This window comes from Tetrao urogallus (assembly GCF_951394365.1).
Source record: "Tetrao urogallus genome assembly, chromosome: 1".
Taxonomy (NCBI): domain Eukaryota; kingdom Metazoa; phylum Chordata; class Aves; order Galliformes; family Phasianidae; genus Tetrao; species Tetrao urogallus.
The window spans coordinates 114,918,010-114,943,622 of NC_136813.1; the positions used below are offsets into that span (position 1 = coordinate 114,918,010).

A 25,613-nucleotide genomic window follows, 5' to 3' on the forward strand; every position below is an offset into this window, starting at 1 on the left:
TTTGTGTGCTATTGCTTTCCACCATTTTGTTATGAATTTGAGGTACCAGTTCCTAATTCTACAATTGTTGCATTGACGTTATTAACATCTAAGGATGGAAAGTGCCACATCCTTTTCCTAGCTGTAGAAAAGATACATAAAACTAGTCTTCTGACTTCAGAAGTGCCTTTTTTGTTTTTGTTTTGTTACAGGATACATGAAGGTCAAGCTCTGAAGCTGCTATGACTGACCCAGACGTCCTCACTGAGGTCCCTGCAGCTCTCAAGCGCCTCGCCAAGTATGTTGTGCGTGGCTTTTATGGCATCGAACACGCTTTGGCTCTGGACATTCTCATCCGAAACCCCTGTGTGAAGGAAGAGGACATGTTAGAGCTCCTTAAATTTGATCGGAAGCAGTTGCGGTCTGTACTCAACACCCTTAAGGGTGACAAGTTCATCAAATGCAGGATGAGGGTAGAGACAGCTGCAGATGGAAAAACGACTCGCCATAACTACTACTTCATCAACTACCGCCTGCTGGTGAATGTGGTGAAGTACAAGCTGGACCACATGAGGAGGAGGATCGAGACGGATGAGAGAGACTCCACCAATCGCGCCTCTTTTAAATGCCCCATTTGCTTCAGTACTTTCACAGACTTGGAGGCCAAACAGCTGTTTGACCCCAGGGCAGGTAAGAGCATGGGGAGCAGTGCTCTGGCGTTCTCATTTGCGAGTGCTGGGTTAAAGAAAGGGTGTCTTGGAGTGATTCTCTCAAGCCTGGTGGGAGGTGGGAGCACTCTGTTTCTGCAGAGATAAACATGTGACTACAAAAATACTGTATGCTATTGCTGTGATCTAAAGAGTCATACTTTGCTGCCCTGCTGGTAGTTTTGGTAATGGATAGTGTAGTTCTTATGCTATCTGTACAGGCAAATAGTAATTCTGGTAAAATGCTTGTAAGTAGATATACTTGAGTTATAAGAAGCGGAGAAATGGAGGTCTCATCCCCGTCAAATTCAAGAATGAAAAAGGCAGTCTGTCCTTTTTGGTGGCTTTTTGATATAAGCTGATCTTGTAGTTAAACTGTCACTTCTTGACTTCTCATTTGCAGAGAGGACATATAAATCGATGACTTTATATGATAATTTATAATGTAGATATGGGCATTCAGGGAGTAAACTCCTACTGTTTAATTTTCTTCTAGCCATTTCATTATACTGCATGACCTAGTTTCCCTAGTGTAAAGCATTCTCACAAAAGTTAAAAGGAATTAATTACAGACTTGTCTGTGGTTGGGAATAAACAACCTTTTTTTTTTTTTTCCCAAGTCTGTGTCTCAGTGGAGATGTGTATCTGTCTCATGCATATAAGATCAGTCATTGCAAGGTGTCACTGCTGGCGCAGTCCAAATGCTTTGAGTCTGAATCTGTGCCTGTGAGGGGAGAAACACCTGCGCCTGATGAGATCCTATTTTACTTCTCTAATCTGGGATTATTTTGAGGTGAAGGCAGGGAGCAGAGGTTGGACATCAGGCCTCTACCCTCTGAACTAGTTTCCTTACTCTTCAATCTTTTCATTTGAATTCTTTGCCCTGTGTGTGTTTTCTTAAGTAAAAACGACTGCTTTCTGACAGGGATTTGTGTTATCCACGTGCATTCTCTGTCCTCTGGAATTTCATATCAGAAAAGAACTGAGACTCTTAGGTCTCCCAGAGAGAACTCTGAACAAGGCGTGCAGGGGGACCAGGTTTTATTGTATAGTGAATAGGCACCCTTTTCCATGGATGCCTTATCAGTGCTGTGCATTCACCTCTCCTACTTATTGAAACTCCTGGCAGCAGAAGAGCTGAAGGGCAGTTGAAAGCCTTGGGTATTTCAGTCACGGTTGACCTGATCTGCTCTTGGACAGCAGCTGCATTGATAAAATATTGTAAGTCAAAAAGCAGGGCTAGAGAGGTCTATGGAGCAGACAGAGCATGGAAAGCATCTTCTATGCTAGTAGCTATATTTAATGGCAATTTGCTGTTAAAAGGCATCTTGTTCTATTGTCTGCTTCTTCAGTGTCCTTGCCATGCAGAACTGGAGACAGTTCAGATTTCTTGACTTTCCATTTGCTTCTTTCTTCTTTTCTGGTTAAAAATCAAATGCAAACTGACCCAATTGTTCTAGAATGAAAGTAGGATTAGAAGAACAGGCTCTCTCTTTTCCCATTCCTTGTTAGTGATGGTAAGAAGGTTTCTAATGTCTGTCTGTGCTTGTGATCACTCTATTGCAGTCACGAAGTTGTAACTGTAGCATCTCTGTCAGCCTCCCAGCTTCACCCATGGTCTGTTTCATGTAGACTGCAGGCCCTCTTGCTTCACATCTGCTCTACTCCCTTTGTGGATAATGTTGGAAAAAAACTGAGGTGTTTATTTTTTTCAATACAAATTGTGATTATTGTTGTTTGGAGGCTGGGAAAGTGTTTGCCAAGAGAAACTAAATGATGGTGACGAGGGAACACAGAGGTGTACTGTCATGCTTTGATTGCTGTTCAGTTTTATTTGAAAAATACTTTTGAGCACACACCAAGTTTGCTTTTGTCATCGTAGTGTTCATGTATCTTAACTAAAAGATTCTCTGTGTTTGAGAAGCCTGGCTGAAAACTTAATTAAATGTTGTGAAAACAGTGGGGGGAAAAAAACTACCTGTAACGTGCCTTGAACAAGGGACAGAAAGTTGGTTTATTATACTCCGTGAACATGGGTCAGGCTGCTTTTTTTTTTCTGTTTGGAGGCGTTTTTTTTTTCTTTCAGGGAAAAGGATGTACAGAAGGCAGTCTTCCCTAGTCATGTTGTCTGCATCCTTTACGAGGAATTGCAGAGCTGTACCTCTGTTGGAATTTTGTGTTCTCTGTGCCTTGATGTTGAGGGCTTATTTTGAAGCTCTTGAAGCTCTTCCTGTCTTTTTCTTGTCTTTCCCTTTGCTTTCTTGGAACTCCAAGTTAAAAGCTTTGAGCATTGTTAACCTTCTAGGTCAAATGATATAGGCAATGCAAAATAAGTTTGCATTACCATTCCAAATGTACCTGGAGAATTGATAGTAACAGAAAACCATGTTAAGAGCTTTCATTTGGATAAGCTGCTCTCTTTTTGCGGGTAGATTTGGTGTTACTGTAGAGGCTTGCAGTGATAGTTTAAAAGTTGCAGTTGTCTTTCCAGGCTTTTGAATTTGGAGGTGATATCCTAGAGTCCTACAGAAGAGAGTCTTTTTGAGCATGCAAGATCACACTTGTTTCACTCAGCTAATTGCAACAGAAAATATGTAGTAAGAACTTGAATTCATGAGGTTTCAGGTTTGCATTCTGCCCATTGACCTGACTGCTTTTGATAGGAATTGCTGCAGTCTGGCTTGCTGCACGGTGCTGACAGTTCTTATCCACTTTCAATGTTTTGAGAACTACAGCAAGGAAAACACAAATGTATGAATAAAGTCTGTCTTTGAGCCTTTTTTCACTCGAGTTGACTGAGAAAGGAAAAACACTGTAGTGTTCCAAAGAGATCCTGTTATAAACACTTGAAAACTGATCATTGCTTTACCTTTGTGCTGTGATCTGCTGTCTGACCTGCGCTCTGATCTTTCATCGCTTTGTTCTGCATGCATGCTAGCAATTGTCTGCCATAGCCGTTGTGAGGAAGCCTCATGCAGGCAGAAAGCTGCAGCCATTCCCTTAAACAAGGTAAGGACTTGTCTCTTGAGGCAGAGCTGTACAAGAAAAGGTTTAATTGAGTAACACTAAGAGAAGTCAGATGTTAAGTGCGTACTGTGAATAACGCTGCTGAACTGTCTGCTTCCAGACCTGAGCTTTCAATGAACGCTGACATAAGGGACTCTGGTTTTTCAAGTGTTTCACCTTCATATGGGATGTTACCTCATCTGGCTCATTCAGAGACCTTTGGGAAGATTGCTGTTTCCTGTGGTTTTAAAAGCAGAAACTACAGAAGCTTTTAATTCCTGGAACTATAGAGCAGTCTAAGCAATTAGGTAGTAATTTGTGGATTGGCTTACAAATATATGTATGTAAATCTCAAAAGTTTACATATGTGCTAGTATGGTCTCTGTAGGGTGGGAGGTGGACCCAAGAGCTGCATTATCTCACCCAGTAGAGGGAGCTGTCTTCTTTTCTCTATGCATACTGGCTTAGTCTGGTTGATTTGTTGAATGTCATCAAAATGGAAATTATTTTCGTGGATATGTGTTCTGTAGCATGATTAAGTGGGTCTGGTTGGGGAAGGTCTCTGATGTATCCTGTTCTCAAACTCTATCATATTTGTAAATCTAGACTAGCATTGGATTTGACTGTCAAACCTCAAGGTCAGTTTGAAAGAAATGATGTGACTAGAAACTGCAATTGGGAGAGTGGGGCTGAAGTGGAGGAGTGAGAGAAACTAGATCCTGCAATGCATTACACTGGCTAGTATTAAGCCCAGGATTTCCTTGTGTATTCTAAATACCAAACTGTGTCAGCATATCTACCAGGGTAGTAAGTGAATTTGATTTTTGAAAGAAAGTAAATGCTAAATAAAGTAACTTTTCTGTTCACTTCTATGTTTGCAATCTAATTTTTTTACAGGCTTGTTTTCTTTCACTTCTCTTATTCTAAAATATAATGTTAACAGCAAATGTACTTGCAGTTGTCTCTTACCTACATCCATATGTTGTGTCCTCACCATAACATTTGGTTAGGTAAGATGTGAGTAATAATGGAAATAAGAGGATGAGTGGGTAATGTGAATTAGGAAGATGATGTTGTTGGGATGTTCTTAATTGTGGTTGTAATTACTAGAGTCTTCTGTTACTGGATATTGCAGCAGCTGACTACTTATGTCCACCTTGCCTTCCCATGGTTTGGTCCTGGTTTGATGAATAGCTATTACAATCTGACTGCTCCTGGAGATGCACTGTGCTGGTAGCATGCTGTTCATGAGACTTATTAGGTGTGCTGTTAGGAAGAATAGTTAAAGGTGGCAGCCTCAGTTTTCTAGAAGGTGAGACAACACCTTGAAGTTCATCCCCCCCTCTCCTTTTACTGTCACTCGTTACATGCATTCCTGTTATAAAGTACACTTATGTTCAGATGCTGCTTTTCTGTACCTGGCACAAAGCATCTTATATCACACTCACGCATCATTTCTTCAGTTGAGCTTTTACATGATTTGAGCCCTGTTATTAAGATTAGAAACTTGACCAGTCTTTGATTTTTGCCTTATCTGGTGCCTTTTCTTCTGGGCATTCACTTCCTCACTTCATCCTCAGCAAGCTATTAAAACACAACCACCTTATTGTTCTGGATTTCTGCTTACACAGGCAAGTTCTTCAAATCTTCCTCATCCAATTCAAATGACTTCTGAGTCTGTCTTATCTATTTTGTTGTTTTTCCTACGCTCCCTCTTCTACTTGTTTTTCTTTGCCTTGCCTTTTCTTCTGGAGCTCTCCTGTCCATCTCTGGTACATCTCTTTGATTTCTCTCCCTTTCAGCCATTAGAAAAAAAAATCACGTTGAGCTATTCATTCTATGCATTCATGCTATATATTCAATCTGATTTGTTTTTGCTTCATTGATTCTTGTCCTTTACTTTGGACAGTTTTTTCAGAATAGGCATTCTAGATAGCTCTGTCTACCATATACTGCTGTCTGTGTGTTATATGATACTCCTACCACAGCAGTTGACAGCCTTACCAGCCAAAGTAGGACTTAAAAAGTCTGCGTGTGAATTGGCAGACCAGAAACTTTCCCTGAAAAAGAAAGGATTCAGAGCAATTCAGTTTTGAACAACCTTGAATTTCTGTGAGATTTTTTTCATTGTCTTTGTTGTTAGTTTTCCAACTGCTTGCAAATGAATCGCAGTGTGATTTTTCTTGACTTTTCAGGCACATTTTGTTTGTCTGCCCTGCCACACAAAGCTTTTGGCACACGCCAGCAGAAGGAAACTATCCATATTCTGCTTAGTTTCATTGTTGCTATTCAAATTTCTGGCAAAAGCTGCAACAATACTCCTGTCAGCTTTGCTGTGCTCCAGTGTGATAAGGCCTGGAGCTACAGGGAAGGAAAAACTGAAGAAAAACATCAAAATTAATGCATGTTTTTATGAAAGTAAGCATGTTTTTAAGAAAGTAAGGCTCTTCAGAAAGCCTTACAAGGAATACGTAGGTTCTATCTATAACCTGAAGGGAATGAGTTGAAGCTGGACGCTCTTTCTGAAAGGAACCTTTTTATCTCACCATAGGTTATTCGACTTGGGAGAGAAATAGGTGACAGTAATGTTATAGACTCCAGGATTACAAAGGCTTCTTTCCAGGCAAAATCCAAAACTCAGTGCTGTTGCCTGTGTAGTGCTGGTTGGTCCCTTCCCTGTACTCCAGATTGTTCTCTGGCTGTTGTGCCTCTACTTTTTTTTAATCTGAAAAATGCAAGCCTTTACTTACAGTAGGATTGGTAGGATTTTTGTCTGCAAAGGACATCTTATTATTAGAAGCGCAGGCAATATTTGGCCTTCAAGTAAGGGTTATCGCTTTCACTTTTACTTTGGCTTTGCAAATTGAAATAGATAACAATAAGATCTCTAGACCTGTGAACATTGCAAAAGCATTTGCAGTGATATGCTGAAAGCTGGACTGCACCATTTCTCTCTTTTACTCTGATATCTTGCTGTTCTTTTGGTACTGCATGCTCAGCAATACCATCTGCAAAGTGTCATCCGTTTAGTCATGGACTTCTGCTTGTAAGTCAGATTAGGAGCACATCTGGAATCCTTTTACTTGTGGGACAGTGCTTTTACTAGCATACTGAGAAGAATAAGTGATAGAACTCTAGATAATACCAAGTGGTTCCAAAGTGCTTTAAAAAAAAAAAAAAAAGCAAACAGATTAATGCTGCTTTTCTGTAATACACTTTAAATTTGGTAGATATCTTTTGAATTTTTTGATATTTGCTATTTATACTGTGTCCAAGAAATAATTACAGTGGAGTAACAGTAAAAAGTCATTGGCATCTGTGTGAATCCTTCATGAGTCTATAAGTCATATGATATTGGGAAATAGGTGGTAATGGGGCTTTACCATGAAATGCTTCATTATGTAGATTTCTCCAGCTTTAAAACTGTAGAATCATGAAGTTTGGAAAAGACCTCTAAGATCATCTAGTTTAACTGTTTACCCATCCCCACCATGCCCATTAAACCATGTTCCCACGTGCCATATCTGCACATTTCTTGAACACCTTCAGGATGGTGACTCCACCACTTGCCTGGGCAGCTTGTTCCAATGCTTGCACACTCCTTCAGAGTAGAAATCTTTAACTAACATCCAACCTGAATGTCCCGTGGTTATCCTCAGGATATCCTCACAGAGATGTGGAATGCAGAATAGATAAGAATCCTGCTTAAACAAAAGCCTTCCATGTTATCCAACGTGTGCCCTTCCAGTTCAACTTGCGGGGAAAAAAACCCCTACGATTACAGGTTGAGTAGGTAGATGATATTAGGGAAATCTTTAATGTGTGTTAAATGTGAGACCAAAAAATACTTTAAAAGAACTATTTTTAACAGTTTAAAAGCTAATATTAAAAAGTTTCTTCAAATCTGTCAGAAATAGGGATGATGATACAACAGTAAAATTGAAGGGGAAAGAGGTCAAAGAAAAAATGCTGAGATGATTTTCATCAGCTTTGCCCATGGGATGGAAAATATCTTAAAAAGGAACTGTTTGCACTTTCTAGAATAGTGGAATAGCAAAAAAAGCTTTGCTCATTTGGCATTCCTTCAAGAGGAAGTATTTTTCTTGAGGTTTTGGGGGGCTTTTTTTTTTTTTTTTTTTTTTTTTTTTTTTTTTGAGTTTTCTGGATGCGCCTCTTGGATGCACCAGCACTGCCTCAGGCTTCTCTGGGAGACAAAGAAACTACTTGCCCATCTGACAGTGCATTCTGAAGGGGTCTTTTGGAGCCTTGAACAAAATATGATAGAAACAAACAGAATCATTAAGATTGGAAAAGTCTGCTAGGATTACTTTGTCCAACCATCAACCCAGCCCAAACGTGCCCACTAAGCCGTGCCCCTCAGTGCCACATCTGCATGGTTCTGTCTCTGGGGACAGTGACTCCATCCCGTTCCAACTGATGGCACTCGGTTGCACAAACCTATGAAGGGGCTGTCAGAAAAAAAGTATAATTGGGTAAAAAGATGTCTAAAAATGGAGAAAACATGGTAAATGCTAAGGAGTCTAATCTGGGGCAAAGGAAAGGTGAGATATGACTCCCGTTGCTTTTATTAAAAGGGGGAATGGACTGGGTGATTCCTGAGCGTTTCTGACCTGACAAAACCATTACTAAGCTGTACACAAATATTAGGAGACAAATGAAAGCTGCCTACAGTGATTTCCTGAAGCCAGTTCCATAGTTAGAATTGTTCTGACTAACTTGTTTTCGGTCTGGAGACGTAAGAAGAGCCTTATAATCTCTCTTTTATTTTTTTTTTTTTAAATGAAAAGTAGATCCTCTGTTGACAGAAATATATAGCATCTTGCATTTTGCTTCAAGTTCAGTTCATTCTTGTTAAAGGAAAATGACTTCAGAACATAACTTTCAGTATGTATAGTATATAGACTCTTCTTTGATCTTTTGTTTCAATGTCTGAAATGGGGAATAATTGAAGGAAAAACATTTATGCCGAAGAAGAATGAAATCCTTGCCCTTGAGGGGAGGGAGGAGAGGCCTTCTGTCAGTCTGGTGAAGTGCTTTTAGGTTGTCTCGGTTTTGGGAGGGAGATGTGTTTGTTTTGGGTTTTTTTCTGGGGGGGGAAGGGGAAGTATTTTTTGCTTCTTATACTTCAAAGCCTGATTTATTTATTTATTTATTTATTTATTGTCATGTGGTGAAAAGAAGGTCAGAGTTGGGCCCTGTTGTCACTCAGTTCTGTGCTTGAGGATGAGCATTTGAACCTTCATCTGTGAGCTACCCGTTTCCACTAATCTGTTACACTTTCTGAAAAATTAATGACATCCCCTCTGGCAACATTCAATCAGTTCTTTCTATTATCATGTCAGTTCAGACTCATTTCCAGCTTACCAAGAAATATCAGTTGTATGAGTGAGTGAAAAACATGGGGTTTCTATAGTGATCTGATCAATTGTGCAGCAGGGTTGCCAATGATAATACAGCTTCCCTGAGCCAATTTCCAAAGCAGCTGAGGATTGTGAAGCTGAAGTTTCTTGCAGTAGCATGCCAGGTGACACTGTGGCAGGTGTCCTGATAAAATGCCTGGTATCTGGCAGTAATGCCATCTCCATACATGCCAAACGTGTACTTCTTGCACTTGCAGTCCACATGTGTCCTGCCAGCTCACAAAATCTGCTTCCTTTCATTTGCAAGAATGAGCACTGTTTATCTCCCAGCTCGATTAGCCTTGATTCTTAACTGTGGTGTTGAGGTTACCAACAGCAATCTCAACTTATAAACAATACTGAGTTATATTTTCAAGGGAAGTTGCTGGTTCCTTCTGAATTTGCTGGAAGTTCAGCATTAGTTGATGAAATCTAGTTTGTTGTCAAATAGCATAAACTTTATAATTTGTTCCAAAATTGGGGGGGGGGGGGGGATTTGTCTTTCGTTGTTATGCAGCTGCTCATAAATACCAATTTCTCACTGCAATTTTCAGTCTGGCTTTAAACATAGTGGTGACTCAATATGGCTCTCAGTAGTGACTCCAGGTGAATATCCTGCAGCATACTGGCTTTTACTTTGGAGAACTTTGTCTTGATGTACACAGTGCTTATAGTTGGCTATTGAAAGTAACTGCCCTTTTCTCTACGTCATCCATCACAGCTGTAAGGTTGAAATTGAACCTAAAGCACAAAACTGTGTTCAGAGTTTTCCTACAGACACTTATTTGCTCTCTGGAACTGTCAAAGGTGGTTCAGTGTCTTCTTTTCTCTTGTCCTTTTCTAGATTATCAGTTTTCCCCATTGTAATTAGAATGCTTTTTAATTAAATGATATTCCCAGGCTCTCTAAAAAGGTGTAGAGGAAGAACTCTTCTGTTAGTGATGTTTACTGTTAAGGTCTCAGCAGTTGACAGAAATAGTTAATATTTGAGGGGGAAAATTCAGTGTAGCCATATTGGCTATGCAGATAAGAGAATTAATGCTGGAGGTTCAAGCTTTATCATCACCTGAAGGTATCAGAAGCTGTTTTGCTTGAAAAATGTGAGATTTGGGAAGGAGGAAAGAAAAAAATGACAGAGCTTAGGGGGTGATAAGTGCGAGACCGTATTCATTTTAGAAGATAATCAAACCATACTCCGTTCAGTGGTGCACTGAACGTGCTCTTCAGGGTGAGTAACAAGAGGCATGAAACCTGTTTGGTGAAGATTTGCATTTCAGAAGGGTTGGCAAGTCTTTTAATTCCCTCCACCAGGGATGGCCAGGAAAGGCATTTGATCAGAGCGCAGCATCCTGTCTTCAGTGATTAAAGGAGATCTCGGATGCGGAAGGAAATGGGCAGCTGCCTTGGCAGAACAGGAGAAAGCTCAATAATACAAAATAGCTCTAATAAAGCCGATCTGAGATCACGTAATGGAAGAATTTTTCCCTCTTTGCAGTCCTCCAAAGCTGTTTTATGGTTTTATTCTTAGCTTCCTGCTTGTTCCTAAGGAATTAAATGTGCCTAATATATTTCTTGGTTGTGCTTGCATGTGGGGCTAAGGCAGAGCATCTTTCCTCTATTACCTTTGCTGTTGGTCTGAATCTGTGTGACCCAGTTTGCTGAGTTCAGACTGAGAAAAATCCTCTGAATGCACTTCTGTTGACAAGAAGATAACTGCTTTGCTGCAAGACTGAGTATGAACTCTTGTGTCTGTGTTCATGGGAATATATATTTGAATATCATAGTTTTGTGTTGTAAAGGGATGATTAGCAACTTCTTCCAAATGCAGTGAATTATATTGAGGAGACCTGCTTTTACATTTCCATAATAATTGCACTCAGCTGGTGAAACTGATTCAAAAGGTGTTTGCTTGTCAGCCCTCAGGCCTAAGCAGCAGCACAGCCAATACTGCAGTGAGTTGAGGACAAGGTTATAGCCTAACCGTAAAAGACAATGGCTTAGGTGATTTGTGATGCTTCACCGCTGAAATGGAGAGATGGCTGTCTGAATGGTTCTCCCTGCTTTGTGAACACCCTCTTACGAATCAATGACATTTCTTCTTGGGAATGGATTACACCAATTTTAAAAAGATCCCTATTCTGATATGAGAAGTCAGCAGAAGTTCTGTTTAAATTGTCTGGTACGTATGTAAATACTAACCTAAAATCTTACAAATATTGCAGGGAAGCTTTAAAAAAAAAAAAAGGAGGAGAGAAAGGAAGCTATGTTCACGTGCTGTATTTGATGCTGTATATAAGCTAAAAATTTTGGAAGAGTTTGAGCTGGTTCTGTGTTTAGCTTGATTCTTTCAGGAGCTTCAAAGTATTTAACTTGAGGAAGTCTATTACACAGTGTTGTAACTGAACATCAGATGATGTTCAGCACAGGAACGTTTCTGCTGAGGAGTGTTCAGCAGCACCCTGTCCTTCTCATCAGTTAAAGGTCTCTTGCTGCAGGTAAGTGACTTAGTGGTTCATCTGAATCTGCCTGCAGCTGAAAGAAGATAGCAGATAGGAACTTTCAAGGGATGCTGCTTTCAAGGGAGGATAAAAGCTAGTCTGCTCCACAGCAGTTTAATATTAACCTCCAAAATGAAATCCTGATCATGTCAATCTGTAATACATTTGGTTGTTGCAGTGTTAAGGATTTGCTGTCTTATTGACAAGACTGTCCCTGGAGTAGACTGTCATCAGCGTGAGCAACTTTGGTTGTGAAACCAGAGAAGATGTGGGCTGAGGCTAAAGACCCCTGTTCACATCATATGCAAATAGGGATTTAGGGATCCTCCTAAATGTTCCTGGGAGTGACTGTGCTATAGATACCACAGTAGAAGCTTGCAGGTTGATACAGCGGCCGTGAGCTCCAGAGATCACCCTTCTACCATGTATTTTCTTGTCTTTTTGACTTAGGGTTTCCACCTTCTCTCTGAAAGGGAAATATAATCACCTTCTCTTCACACTTGCTTGATTTCTCTGATTAAATCAACAGCTTTACAAGCGGAATTTTTCCTACTGAGTTATTTTTGCTGGTTTCCAATTTTGTGCAACTTGGAAGCTCTAGATCCCACACAAATAAAACTCATGCCTTAGAAATACCAATGAGCTAATCTTCAGCACTGTTGTAAAAATTTCATCTTTGTGCTTTTATATTTAATAGAGAATGAAGTGTTAGTGGTACCAAGTGTGAGTATGTACTTAAGGAGATGGAAAGCAAAAGGAATTAACATGAGAGGCCTTCTATTTGAAACTCCCTGTGAGAGCTGAGAGATTTGCAATTAATGTCAGTGTGTTTGTTTATAATCAATTTGGGAAGGAGCATTAAGACTGTGCAAAAAAAAGAATGTGGAAAGGCAGGAATATCAGTGTTAGAAATGCCTGAGAATTCCTTTAACTAGCAGGTTTCATCTTTTCAGATTGCTGCTTGAATCTTACTTAATATGTGATACAATTTCAAATATGCATTTGCTGATTTTTTTTTTTTTTTAAGACTATATAAAACAGTTTTCTTTAATGTAATGCCATTGTTTGCATGCAGATATGAAATGCAATTTCTCATTGTTGAAACACTGATTTCTTTTTTTCAACTTGCGATGACTCTTCATTTAAGAACTACTGTCAGCTGTGAGGCAAAATCCTTCAGTTCATTTTTGTTATATGCTTTTCCTTTTCAGGTTATAGCAGTTAAAGCTTAGAATTGTTATCTTACTCAGAAGCTCTCTTGTTAGAGAATGTCACTATGGCACAGTCTTGAGCATGGGCACTCACTTTGATCTTGTCTATGTAGATCCGTGTAAGCGTTCCAACATTGCAGTGTCTGAAGAATCAAGTTATGACACCGTTTTCATCCCTATTCTGCCAATCTAAAGGTATTTTTCTAAGGTTTGTGGTGAGTTTTCTTAGGCAGTATAGAAGGAGAAAATGCTGTTATGGGTGAGTAATATAAAGGCTGTTATGCTTTGGACTTCAGTAAATGTCATTTTTTGGACTTCTGACAATATCTGTAGTTTGTAAAGACTTCTGCATTCTAAGACTTGCAGACTTCCAAATCTGTCTCATTAGAACACTACATATGCATATCCTGTTCTACTTTCAAAATCTTTAATAGAAAGTATGAAATAGAAGTGAGTCAAGATAGACTCTTGAAGTGTCCTCTCAGGTTCAGAGAAAACAGTGATTTAGTCTAAAAATGCTGTTCTTCACCAGTTACACAATCATTTAATTATTAGTTGATCTGGATCATATTTCCTCAGTTCTTTAATGAGAATACAAAACAGTTGAACGTCTTCGCTTTTCCCAGTTGAAATACTTTGCTTTCTATTTTTCCTCTTATCCTCTGGCACATCCAAAACTTAAGATTGAGCTCACTCTTTTTCTCTAATAACTCATAATCATGCTGTATAATCATTCCCTCTATACCAGTAGATTCTCTTCTGTGCTTTGGCCTCCAACTTGCATGTCCCACTGTTGTTGTTGCCACTGTTGAACCACACCACCCACTTCCTCACTGTGCTCACATCCACTGTTTGCTCTCTGTAAGTGTTCAGCAAGTGTCAGTGAATGTCAGTGGGTGCTGTCTTTTCCACATGGAGGAATTCAGTTTCACATCTTTGCTTCGTACATGTTCCATGTTAAGACACCATTCTGTCAGACTGCCCCTCTGCTGCCATCTGTCACACAGCAACAACATGTAGTAGAATATTGGTGGAAAGGTTCAACCTTTACTGCCGTACCACCACCAAAATCCACCTCTGACTTTGTGGACCAATATGATGGCATAGGAGGCATTCCTTTTGGAGCAGCCTTTGTATATTAGTTCAGTAGTACATGTATAAAGTTTCCAAATTACATTGGTGACTATTGAAAAAAAATAATTACTGATGGAGTGAGCAATCATAAAAGCTCAGAGACCAATCTAGCATATTCCTGTAGCTTCAGATTTGCTTCCTTCCTTTCCTGTGGCAACTTCTCATCTCTTGTCCGGTGTCAGGATCTCGAGCAGGGGGAATACAAAGCAGTATCATTTTCTTATTAAAGGTTTAAATCAGACTCTGTTTGAAAGGCAGTGTTTTGGCATCTTTGGAAGACTCATATGGTTTTTAATAAAGTACTCTGATCTTTTGCTGACTACTTTTGTCTAAGAACTGAAACTTTCTTCTTCCACTGCAGTCACTTTGTCTGGCTTTCGCTGTCCCTGACGTAAATCCTGTACAAGTACTTGAATACTTTGTTGTGAAATAGAGGGATGCTTCTCTTGCACCTCTGATCTGTATTGTCATGTTTTTGTGATGTGCATCAGGCAGACAATGAATGCATTAAGTGGGAATGGTTGTTACAACTTTTAAGTGATGAATTAGCTGGAATTAGTCCTTGGAGCATACAAAAGTGGATGCCACTAACTTTGTAGTGCTATTCTTCATCTTGTGCCCAAGGAGAATTGGAAGTATTCTGGGTTGGGATTGCAGCAACAACAAGTGATTGCTTTTGTGCCTGCTTCCAGTTAAAAGCTCCATTTTTCATAGCGCAGTGAGTGACTGGTGCAGGTGCCAGCAGAGCGAGGTTATGTGGTTTGGGGTTTTGTTTGTGTTTTAATTCTCTGTTTGCCTCATTTAGTTGTAGCTCTAAGGCAAAACATCCCTTGGTCCCTGTGTGATCACATGGAACCAGAACAAATTGCTGCATTCCCCAGATTGTTGTGAACGAGGCAAAATTAATTTGAAAATAAGTAGAGAAGTTAAAGTTTTGTTTTTTAAAAAACAAAAAGCTGATGCAAAGTGTAGAGAGAATCTTGGGCTGTGTAAGTGGGGAGGGACGCTTCATCTGAGTGGGAAGATACATTTTTGGTCCTTGTCCTGTAAGAAGGGAGTGTATTTAATAGGAGAATAGTGAAGTATTCAGGATCCTTACTATTATTAGATTTTTAAAAAAATGTATACATTGTAGGAGGCAAGGCAGAGCAGAGAGGAGAACTTACCGATAAGGAGCTGGAAGACATTCAGTTACTTCAGTTACGGGCATGTAAGATCTAAACAGAATAGTCCTGGAGCTTTCTGGCTTTGAAAAGAGTGAGTAGTGGATGCTCAACCTGCAGGAAATCAGAAATGGTAGGGGTACAACTGCAGTTTTATTTCTTCTGTGAACACGCATCTAGCACAGTATGCAAATGCCATTTCTTCTCAAGATGCCCAGTATACTGTGATTTTCTAAAAATGACTTTACTCTTGTGTACTGTATTAGACAGTGAATTCTTGCACTGAACTACTGTGGTGGTATTCACACTATAGCTCAGCTATGCTGTGCCCCCTCTTCATCATATGGAGGGAGAAAAAATGATGAAAAGAAAGCGCAGAGGTTGAAATAAGAATAGAGAGATCACTCTCCAATTGCTATCACTGGCAAATAGACGCAGCTCAGGGGAAATTAATGTAATTTATTGCCTATTGCTAACAGGGGAATGAGGCTGCAGTCAGTCCATAATGCTTTTTCTCTGCCCCTCCATGGTCACCTTGTGCCCCTTCACTTCCATGTGAACACCCTCCCAGGGAATGTTGTCCTTCCTGAACTGATTCTGTGTGGGCTTCCCACAGGCTGCAGCTCTCCAAGCACTGCTCCAGCATGGCTTCATACTATGAGTTTCATCCTCCAGGAACTGTTCCACATGAATCCCCACAGGTGGCAGCTCCCCCAGATCAGCAGGGGAGCTCTCTATGGCCACATCCTCTTTCAGACCACATCCACTGCTACACCATGGGCTCCTCTGTGGCGGTGCATGGAGATCTGCTTCATGTGGTGCCCCATGGGCTGCAGGGAACAGCTTGCTCTATCATGGGCTCTCCTCAGGCTGCAGCTTCCTTCAGGCTACAGCCACCTGCAGTAGGCAGTGGGAGCTGGCTTTTATCTGACACAGGGCAGCTGTGTGACTGCTCGCAGAAGCCTTCCTGTACCAAAATCTTGCCACATAAGCCTAATACACCTATTTACATGAATAATATTAAAATGTGCTGGTATTTATTAGCAGCAAAATTAAAGAAAAAGAACAGTTGTGTCCGTGTTATTCTCTGAGGGTAATAACTGACTGTTACAATGAGAGTTTATGAAGTAACACTCCTATGTAATTATACATATCCATCCAACTTGTGTGATGCATTCCGGATGCTGGATATAATTTGGTGATGAAGCTCAGAAGAGACTGAGTTGAGACTGTCAGTGTCATCCTCAGAGAAAGCTGGATGTCTAGACATATCATCATTTTCTTCCTCAAGTCATAGTTTGAAGCTGTAAAACCTCTCATCTGTCTCTACTGCAGACTATCAGTTGTAGGATGGCACTGTTTGTTAGTTAATGCTGCTAAAATAAGAACAAAAGGCAGCTTAAGAAAGTAATGCAGCCAACATTTCTACTGCTTTAAAGACTTTGGAAGGAAGCTAACGTTAATAAGTACCGGTTTGGTTTTAAAATACAATTGCAGGACCTGAGATATTCCAATAACACAACTGAATAAATGAGAATTTCCTCTTGAACACGGGCACTGATGCTGGGCAAGATATTTGATTCTCCTAATCAGGCATTTGCAGACCAGGCATGCACAGCTTGTTACCAAGGCTTTCTTAGTAACTTTGTGAGAGAGGCACTTTCAAGTGCAGCATGGCTGTACCAAGGCAGACATTTGATCTAGTCTGAAGAGGTCAGTGGCAGAGCTTCTTTCTTATTGCTGCCAGTAAAGGAAGCCCTGCTGTTGAGTGAAGTAACTTATATGATCATGCCTGCCTTTTAAATGTCTTATGTTCAGTAAGAAGAATCCTTCCCAGCTGCCATAAGTACCAGATGAATACAAAGCCTGCCAATTTTGTTCTAAGACTCTGGAGGACCTATTAAAATGGCACATGTTAGATTCAAGCTCACATATGGTCTGATGTAGTTAAACTTCTCTTTTGTATGGAACAGTTCAAGAGATGGGGAACTGCTGCACAGAAATGATATTTGAGTTTTATTAAGAAAAAGCTACATTCATTAAAAAAAAAAAAAACCACACACAACATACAGTATATAAAATAATTAAAATAATGACCTAATACTTTATCAGTGACTGGCATAAAACTCTTTTGCACTTTATTTTGGCTTCTTAAAAAAGCCTGTTGCAAACTGAGAGCCCAAGTGTCTTGGCTTAGATTTTGGACAATGTTTTCAGCTTTATATCAGATTACCTTTAGGTGATCCTTTTGGTCACTTTCTACATCTGTAAATTTTTGCCTTCACTCCTGAAATGTTTTTTTTTTTTTTTTTTTAATTAGTGGTCAGTTCATCAAATTCCACCTGAATTAAGCTCTTTTCCAATCCACTTTCCAATCAGCAAGTCCACTCTATCTACCAAAGTGAAAATACATGACTTATTGCATAGCTCCTAAGTAAAACACACTAGAAACAGCAGAAGAGAATAGGGTGGACAAGAGTTGCTCGTAGGAATCAACCTACGATTCTCTGCTCTTCTCCTTTTAGCCTGCATGTGTTGAAAACTGGAGAAACAGGACAAAGGCATCATGAGATGTTTGGTGCTGAGTCATGTGCGAAATACCGTGTTAAAGTCAAAAGCATTGCTGTGACTTTAAGTTAAACAGGTTAGCAGATGGTCTGTATCAGTCATGTGTAATGTGCTAGTTCATGTGCTTGCTGTGATTCCAGAAAGGAAGGCACTCAGCCTTGGTGAGGTATTGACTGAAATGTCATTTGTAGGAGTCAACAAGAAAGGAAGGGAGAAAAGGTAATATTCTGTCCCTTGGGATGCTGAGAACTCCAAGCCGTGTAGCATCAGATGGACTTCCCATTGGACAGGGTGCAGTGTTGCATGTGTGGAGAGGCTCACCAGTATTATGGCCTACAGAATTCTTACAGGATTTTCTTGGAAAAAAACAACTTTAGTAATCATTTCAGCTTTCTTTCAGACTGAAAGGAAGTTTGCATGTGAGCGTGCAGTTTCGGTGTAAGGTATTAAGACAGGGACACAGGCTATGCTTGCTCAGGGTAGTTGGCATATCTGCACTGACTCGTGCACCATCTGAAAGGTTCAGATATTTTGACACTGTGCATGCTGTTGCATACTGCACAGTGTCCTTTCTGGACACTGTTTTGATGCTGCTGTTGTATTGGTTTCCATACAGAGTGCAGGGCTCCAGAGGTGATGGGCAATTTGATACCCTTCAAATAGCAGAAACTAGGCTGTCTGGCTTTCACCACAAGCACAGTGGAAAAACAGGCTAAAACTGGAATCCTGAGGATTAAAAGATAGAGCAGATAGCTTAAAAATACTGAGAAGACATCGATTTGTGAACCAGAACGATGATACAGAATCAACATTTTTCCAAGGGAAGTTACTGTTAACAGTTATTTATCTAAAAGCCGCCAGCAGTGAGAGAGAAGTTCTGTTGAATTTTTCTTACTAGGATGTCAATTTTATGTCTGTTGTGGCTTTTAAAATGTTATGTTTGTTTCTAGTTTGAAAAATAGGGACAAAGTAGGGAAGGAGCAGTTAGTAAAATATATAACTCAATTTTAGTATGTGTTTGGAACTGCTTTCAGTTAGAAAGAAGGGCTAGCAGAAGTAGCCCATGATGTTCCAAAGCAGGATGTAACCATGTAACATGTAACCACCAAGGCTAGCAATATTCCAGGGCTCCTTATCCTCAGTCTGTCTTAATATCCTAACCTACATTTTCTTACAGGAATTGAAGAACAGTTTGTCACCATTTTTGTTGCTAAAGCATACGAAATATCCTAAACTTGCTTTTCATGACCTTCATAAAACTAAACAAGTCTGTCTTTGCCATTCTTTTTTTCCTAATGAAGCATATGTGTTAAATTGTCATTTTGTTCCTTTGGAATCATTACAGTATCTGAAGCTGCAGTCTTTTTATCACCACAGGTGGTCATAGGGCAGAATGGAGCAATGTAACATACCATTGTCTCATGCTTTGCATGACATAGTTATTAATATACACAGCAACTAGATTTTCTTTTACTGTTTGCAGCACCACACACTTGATTCCTGTTCATTTTGTCCTTCATTTTAAGCCTGAGATTTTTGCAGCGTGTTGCCTTGACAGTTACCCTTTCTGCTCACTCTCCTTTTTAAAACCTAAGGACAGTACCTTCTACCTGTCTCTACTGAATTTCATAATGTGGATTGCAGACATTTCTTCATTTGGTTTAGCAGCACTGCCTCTCTAAGCATGTGTACCCCCCTCTGCCTTGTTTTGTTCTCAGAATTTATTTGCCAGTCACTAGAAAACATTAGGACCTGGGCAGACCTTCAGTAGGGCTATCTCCACTGAAACTGACTACTAATACTTGTTGAGAATAGTTTTTAGTGTGCATCTTTCTTATTTTCAATTCATTTTCAGTATTTTTGCCTGGTTCATCTCAGAGCTGGCCCTAGTTTGAGCCAGAGGGTGGACTGGAGACCTGCTGAGATCCCTTCATCCTGAGCCACTCTATGATCCCAGTCTTTCTCGCATCCCTCTTAGCTTTTCTTTTTGCCCTTTGCGATCGTCACTGGAATTTTGACAGTTCTTGCTCATATCACAGGGAGTGCTTTCAGCAGTTCCTCATTTTCTGTGTGGTAGTGCTGACACTACATCAAAAATATATAGCTCATTTTACCAACTGCACAAAACCCTAGACTCCACCTGATTTGTTTTTAAGTCTGTATGACAACATGACATCAGTTTCCAAATGTGTTGTCTCCCTGTGGTTTGCTGGTGGCATCAGCACTTCTCAGCAGTGACACAGCTCCAGTGAGACTGTGATTGTCACCTCCTGGGCTGCACTGCTGTACTTGAAAGTAGGTGTGAAGGCAGCGAGCTGTCCTGCAGTCTCAAAACAACTTACTGCCTTACAGCTTCACAGGTTTGATCTTGCATTCTGCACAGGCCTCAATAAATGCAAGAATCTGTATGCTCGTCATACATATACATCACCCCTCCCTGCTTCTGTGGACTGTTCATCAAACCTAAGAAGCAACTGAAGAACGGTGGGGCTTTTTGGGCTGTCGACTGGAGGGGATCAGGCATCGCCTGCCCCTGGGGAGAAGCAGCAGTTTTTCCTTCCTCTAATCCTGCCTTTACCAACGTGGTTTCCATTCATCACGGCGCTCAGTGGCACAGGGCAGGATGCTCCCCCCCGCTCCCATGTCGCCACTTCATAGCGCATCACTTCCAGGGGAAGTGGCACTGGAGGGGGTGATGGCTGCTTGGAAATGTATCTGTGAGCAGATGGCGAGGCAGATTATTGTTCATCCTAGGGCGATGATGATGATGATGTGCCAGCTAGCTGCTGGTTGTCCATCAGAATTAATCAGGAGATTCTGTGGCACGTGATCAGCAAAGCCACTGCTCCCTCCTGGGAAAAGGGAAGGAAGAAGAGAGAAGCAGCTCTGTAAAGCCAGTTATCAGAGATGAACATATTTCCAAAGACAGGCGAAGCTTCCTGTGGAGAGGAGGCTATTTAAGAAAAACGGGAATGTTCTTAGTGTTTTGTTTTTAATATGTTCTCGTGCTCTTTTATGTTTCTGCTCTACGCCTAGCTCCTAAAAAGCAACGGTAAATTTGATAGCTTTCTTCTTGCCTTTATCTCACTGGAATTGTAGAACACCTGAAATAAAAATGCATAGAGGTTTATAAAACCTTTATGAATACTGGCTGCATGTATAGCATGAAACATTACTCATGGATGTGCCTGGTTTGGGTTTTCGCTCTGTGTCAGAGGAAAGGACTTGAGACTTACTGTGCTGGAAACACTTCACAAACATGAATTCCTTGTATACTCACAATAAAAACTAGGCAAAAGCTGAGTCAACCCACTGAGCTAAAAGACAGTATCAGAGGTACAATTCAGAAGTTTCCACACTTTGCTGATTTGAAGGGTAGTTTACCCTTCAAAGTGGTGTGTTTCTTTTTTTTTTCTTTTCTTTTTACTGTTTGACTAAACTGGTTAACGAAGTGCTGAAACACTTAGCAGATGTGGATTATGTTTAATCAAAGTAAGAAATAAAATAGGAATTACATTTTTGGATATTGTTTCTGTAATGGGAGACAACAATAAATTGAGATTGCTTAGATAAGCTGTCAGTCTATCTTATTAACTCAGTAAAATTTGTTAAACTTTTTGCTCAGCTTCTGTTGTCCAGTCATGGCACATCCTTTTAATGTACAAGAACTCTGACCTCCAAGGATATGTTTTGCTGGAGTGTGATTTATGAAGAACTTATGTCTCTGAAGATGTTTCAGGTGGTACATTAAATACTTTATTACCTAGAGCTGTTAGACATGTACCATCTACCTTAGTACTGTGTTTTCAACAGGCATGCATTGTGAGATGTAGAAGGTGGGATGGAATTGATTTTCTTAACCACTTCTCTTTCCCTTTACGCTTTCTTTTTAAATGATGGCATAGTTTTAGGCCATTAAAAAGGTATTTCCTGTGTCATATAATCTGAGGTCTCTGTCTGCTCTGTGACAGCAAACAGAAAGCAAGGCAAAGGCAATTTAAGCTTTTTTGGCTCTTGTTTTACAGGTGGTCAAATTTGAGACATTGGCCATAAGGGGAAATTTACTTGAAACAGAAATGAGATAGAATGATATCAAGAGAGGTAGTCCCTCTGGACTCTCAGGATTTGCAGATGTCAGGGAGGCTTTTTATTGCTTTGTCTGGCATTACTATAAGCTTCATCAGTATGTCTCCTTAACAGCTCCATGAGTGATATGGCAGATGACCAGCAGGTTATTCGAGACAGCAGTAATCTTTAGGTCAGAAAAATTTATAAAACACTCCTGATGCCAATAAGTCCTTTTTTCTTGCTTATGTTACAGATGATAAGAGTTGAAAATAAATTAGTGACTTGTTTCTGGTTAGATATAGGTCAGGCTGAACTGGTAAATCAGTCTTGCAGGCTTTGTTTCTGATAAATTCTAACTCTATCTTTGCAGGATGATTCTTGGTATTTTGCATCTCTAGCACCTTTTTTTCTCCTAGTTGTCTTTTAATAACAGATGCAATCTCAGCAATTAGTGTATTTCTGTGTCTCTGCCCTTCCAAATGTTTTTTTCTTTTCTTTCTTTTTTAAATTATTCTTGGTATGCAGGTTGCTGGAGTGAGACAGGCTCAGAGAAAGTTGTATACTCAGGGATGCTCTATAACTCCTAAATATTTTGCTGCTGATAAGAAGACTGTTACATGTCTTCTGCAATGAGAAGTTTCCTGTTTTTTTTCATGAGCATTACATGCTTTTACCATGAAACCTGTGATAAGACATTGCAGTGCAGTAGGGAAGAATTGCAGAAATGCCAATTTTTAACATGTGCATTTGCCACTTACTGCTATCACACTGGACTATCACTTTAGTTCTTTTCATTTACATAGGGCCATGTGGTTCTCACTGCATGAGTTAGAAGAAAAAGGGATGGGTCAGGTAGGAGAGTTTCCCCGTGGTGCTTTCAGTACTGTTCCCTGTTGCTGCGATGACATAGCAAGTGAAAGGCAGGCAGGCACTGAGTGCACCACCTTTGGAGGCAGCTTTCCATCTCATTGCTTTGGACTTGCCTTTCCACCCTTCTGCTGGTTCGGGCAGTGGCTCTGAGCACAGGGTTTTGTGCAGCAGGTAGGGTCCTGCTCAGCTATAACCCTTTTCTGGCCACTGGGTGCAGATTTGGGTGTTGTGTTAGTCATCGCCAGTTTTTACAAGGAATGGGGAAAAGATGGTAAAAAGAGTAAAGGAAAAAGCACACTTTCTCCATTAAGGGATTTTTTTAAAGACATTTCACTAAGAAGAAAAAAGAACTTGACAGGCATGGCTGCATGGAAGAGTAGTTAAAGGAACAAAAAAGATTACACTGATACTACAGTTTTCTTGATTGCAAGTCACAAATGAGGTTTCACGTGATAAAATGTAACATATTAATAATACTTTGCAATGCAGCAGAGCCAATAGGGCGTTCAGGCAAAGTGTGTCTGTACACATCAGAAGGGAATTGGTCAACTTTTGTACAACTGAGAATACAAGGCAATTGATGAGAAAATGCTTATTTGCATCCTTTTTATTGCCAGCAAAACGTGAATCCCCAAAAGTCAATTGGAGAGCAATACCTGTTCTTATTACATGCTATTGTATAGCTTGGCAGTGCTGGGGCACCCTTCAAAAACTGCAGGCTGAGAGCACGGTCTGTTGCACCAGTAAACAGCAGATTTGGTGAGTGCTGTCTGTTCCAGACCTTCAGAGAGGAAGGTAGGAGGACAGTGTCTGCTCTGATGATATGCTGCCTTTGTTCTGAATTAACCAGCATCTGAAAAACCCGCTTTGTTCCATGTCAAGGGCTTCCAGAGCCTCTCAAAAAACAAAGGGAAAGCAGGCTGAAGAGCAGCGTGTCCTCTCTGCTGGCCCATCTTGCAATGCCATTGAATAGTGCTAGAAAGAACACAGCGTTGCTTCCTCCTCCTCGCTGTTGCCAGCTGCTGCCATCAGGCTCCCAAGGCCTGCTTCTGCTTGAGGCCCTAGTATGGAAACCCACGCTTCTGGCAATGGCTTCTTGGCCTTTCAAACACTGCCTTGGGAGGAGGGTTTAAGCACTTCCTTCTTGGTCTTTGTTATTGAAGAGATTCCTGATGGGTATGTGAGCAGATTTGCATGAAATAAAAAGCCTCAGATTCCCTTGTGTAACCTTCTTTTTAACTGGAGTTTATTATAATGAGAAGAAAATGACATTTTAGATTTTTTTTATTAATCTCCATTGTTCTTCATTGGTGGCCATAGTAGCCTTGCGGATTGGAAACTCAGACAGTAGGGAATGTTCCTTGGTACGCATAAACTCTGAAGGGAATCTGAAAGTAAAGGTTTTCAGGTGTTGGCATTTCTGAGCCATCTTCTATTGAGAAAGATGTCTGTTTTGATGACAAGTAGCATAGCAGGTGTGTCAGAGCTGTAAATCCCTGTTCTCGGGGAATCTCTTGTATGTTTCTAAAGGGATTCGGGAGTTACAGTAAACGTAGAGGAACAGATCTCTCAGAAAATCAGAAGTTGTTAAGCTGTTGTGGTTTAACAAACTGATCTCAGGCATGGGAAGTATTTCATGTTTACTTGAAACAGAGGAGTAGGAGTGTGGGTGAATCTTAAATGGATCTCAGTATGTTCCTCTTCTTTGATTTCTCTGCCCCTAAGTGCTTGGGATTCTCAAGGATGAGAAATGCTGTCCTTACGTATTCTAAGGTGTTGCCAAGGGTGTCTTATCTCAGCAGTTCCTATTTTTGTTAACAGCAGGGTTCGTTTTGTGCCAAGGAAGTCCAGAACAAGTGCTGGACACTATTTTTGGCCATCTGTACTAACACTGTAGCAGCACCATTTTTCTAAGTTATTCCAGTGATAATGTGACTGCCTGAGTAAAACTCACTCTGCAGCTGAACAGAGACCTTCTGTTTTCAGGACTGGCAGTTCCTCAGTTTTTATACGTTTACACACTGCTCTCAGTTTTTATGCATTTACACATTGAACATATGCACCAACTAAGTGCAGTTTTATTCTGACTGCAGTCAGACACTAGTTAATGGCAATTACAAAATAGATTTATTTCACCGTTTGCTAATAGTGCTGTGTTAGAGAGTATGCCTGTATCTCTTTTTCAAGTAGCCATTTTCTTATATTTTAAACAAATTGTTTTGATTGTTCTTTGAATGTTGGAGAATTGCAGTTTTGAGCCCTCTTGAGCATGTTTCTGGCAGTATTACCTCATCTAATTCAGAAATAGTGCTGCTGCGTAAGTGCCCTTAAATGCTGTGTCTGCCACATCTATATTATAATAATAGAAGCTTTGAAAAGAAACTGATTGACATTAACCCCAAATGAAATGTTTACTCTCTGTTTAATACCTGGTGGGCAATTCAGTGCTCTGAATCTATATCAAAAAAGAAAAATGTTTAAGAAGTATTATTCAGGCTCAAAATCAGGAACTCGAAAAGTCAGAGCTGTACCATGGCATGCATATATTACGAAATGTTGTTGATTGTATGATTAAATACTGGGTTTTGCCCTCAATGAATTCACAAAATCAACCTTTTTTGGAGGCTGCTTTAGTGTGTTTTACAGCAGAAGTATATAAGACTGCTTCCCAAACCTGTTGTACCTGTGGGTTAGACAGCGAATGCAGCCCTGAGGAGCTAGATCTCATGTTCCTGCCTCTGCTGTGGGTTCTTGTATCATGTTGAGCAGACCAGTGAAAAAGCATTTGCAGCTGAATGATCCTGGCTCATCACTTACTTCGCAGAAAGCTGCCTTGAAATCTTATGGTCTGATGCTGGGAAGGATTGATCTCATAAATGTTTCAGTGGCAGAGCTGGATGTTTTGTTCCAGAATTTGGGCTCCCTAAACAGTGACTTTTCCTACATGTGGTCCAGTGTTTGTACCCTGAGGAGCTCTAAAAACAGCGTG

General features: G+C 40.3%; 1 protein-coding gene across 1 annotated transcript in view; it reads left to right on the top strand.

Annotated features, from left to right (window-relative positions):
- Positions 1–221: 221 nt before the first annotated feature.
- GTF2E1 (general transcription factor IIE subunit 1) overlaps positions 222–25,613 on the top strand; it is a gene marked incomplete at both ends in the record, with an annotated part of 41,997 nt that continues 16,605 nt past the window's right edge. Inside the window, one exon of the mRNA XM_079549082.1 lies at positions 222–669. Coding sequence (XP_079405208.1) covers positions 222–669 — 448 coding nt within the window. The remainder of the gene's footprint in view (positions 670–25,613) is intronic.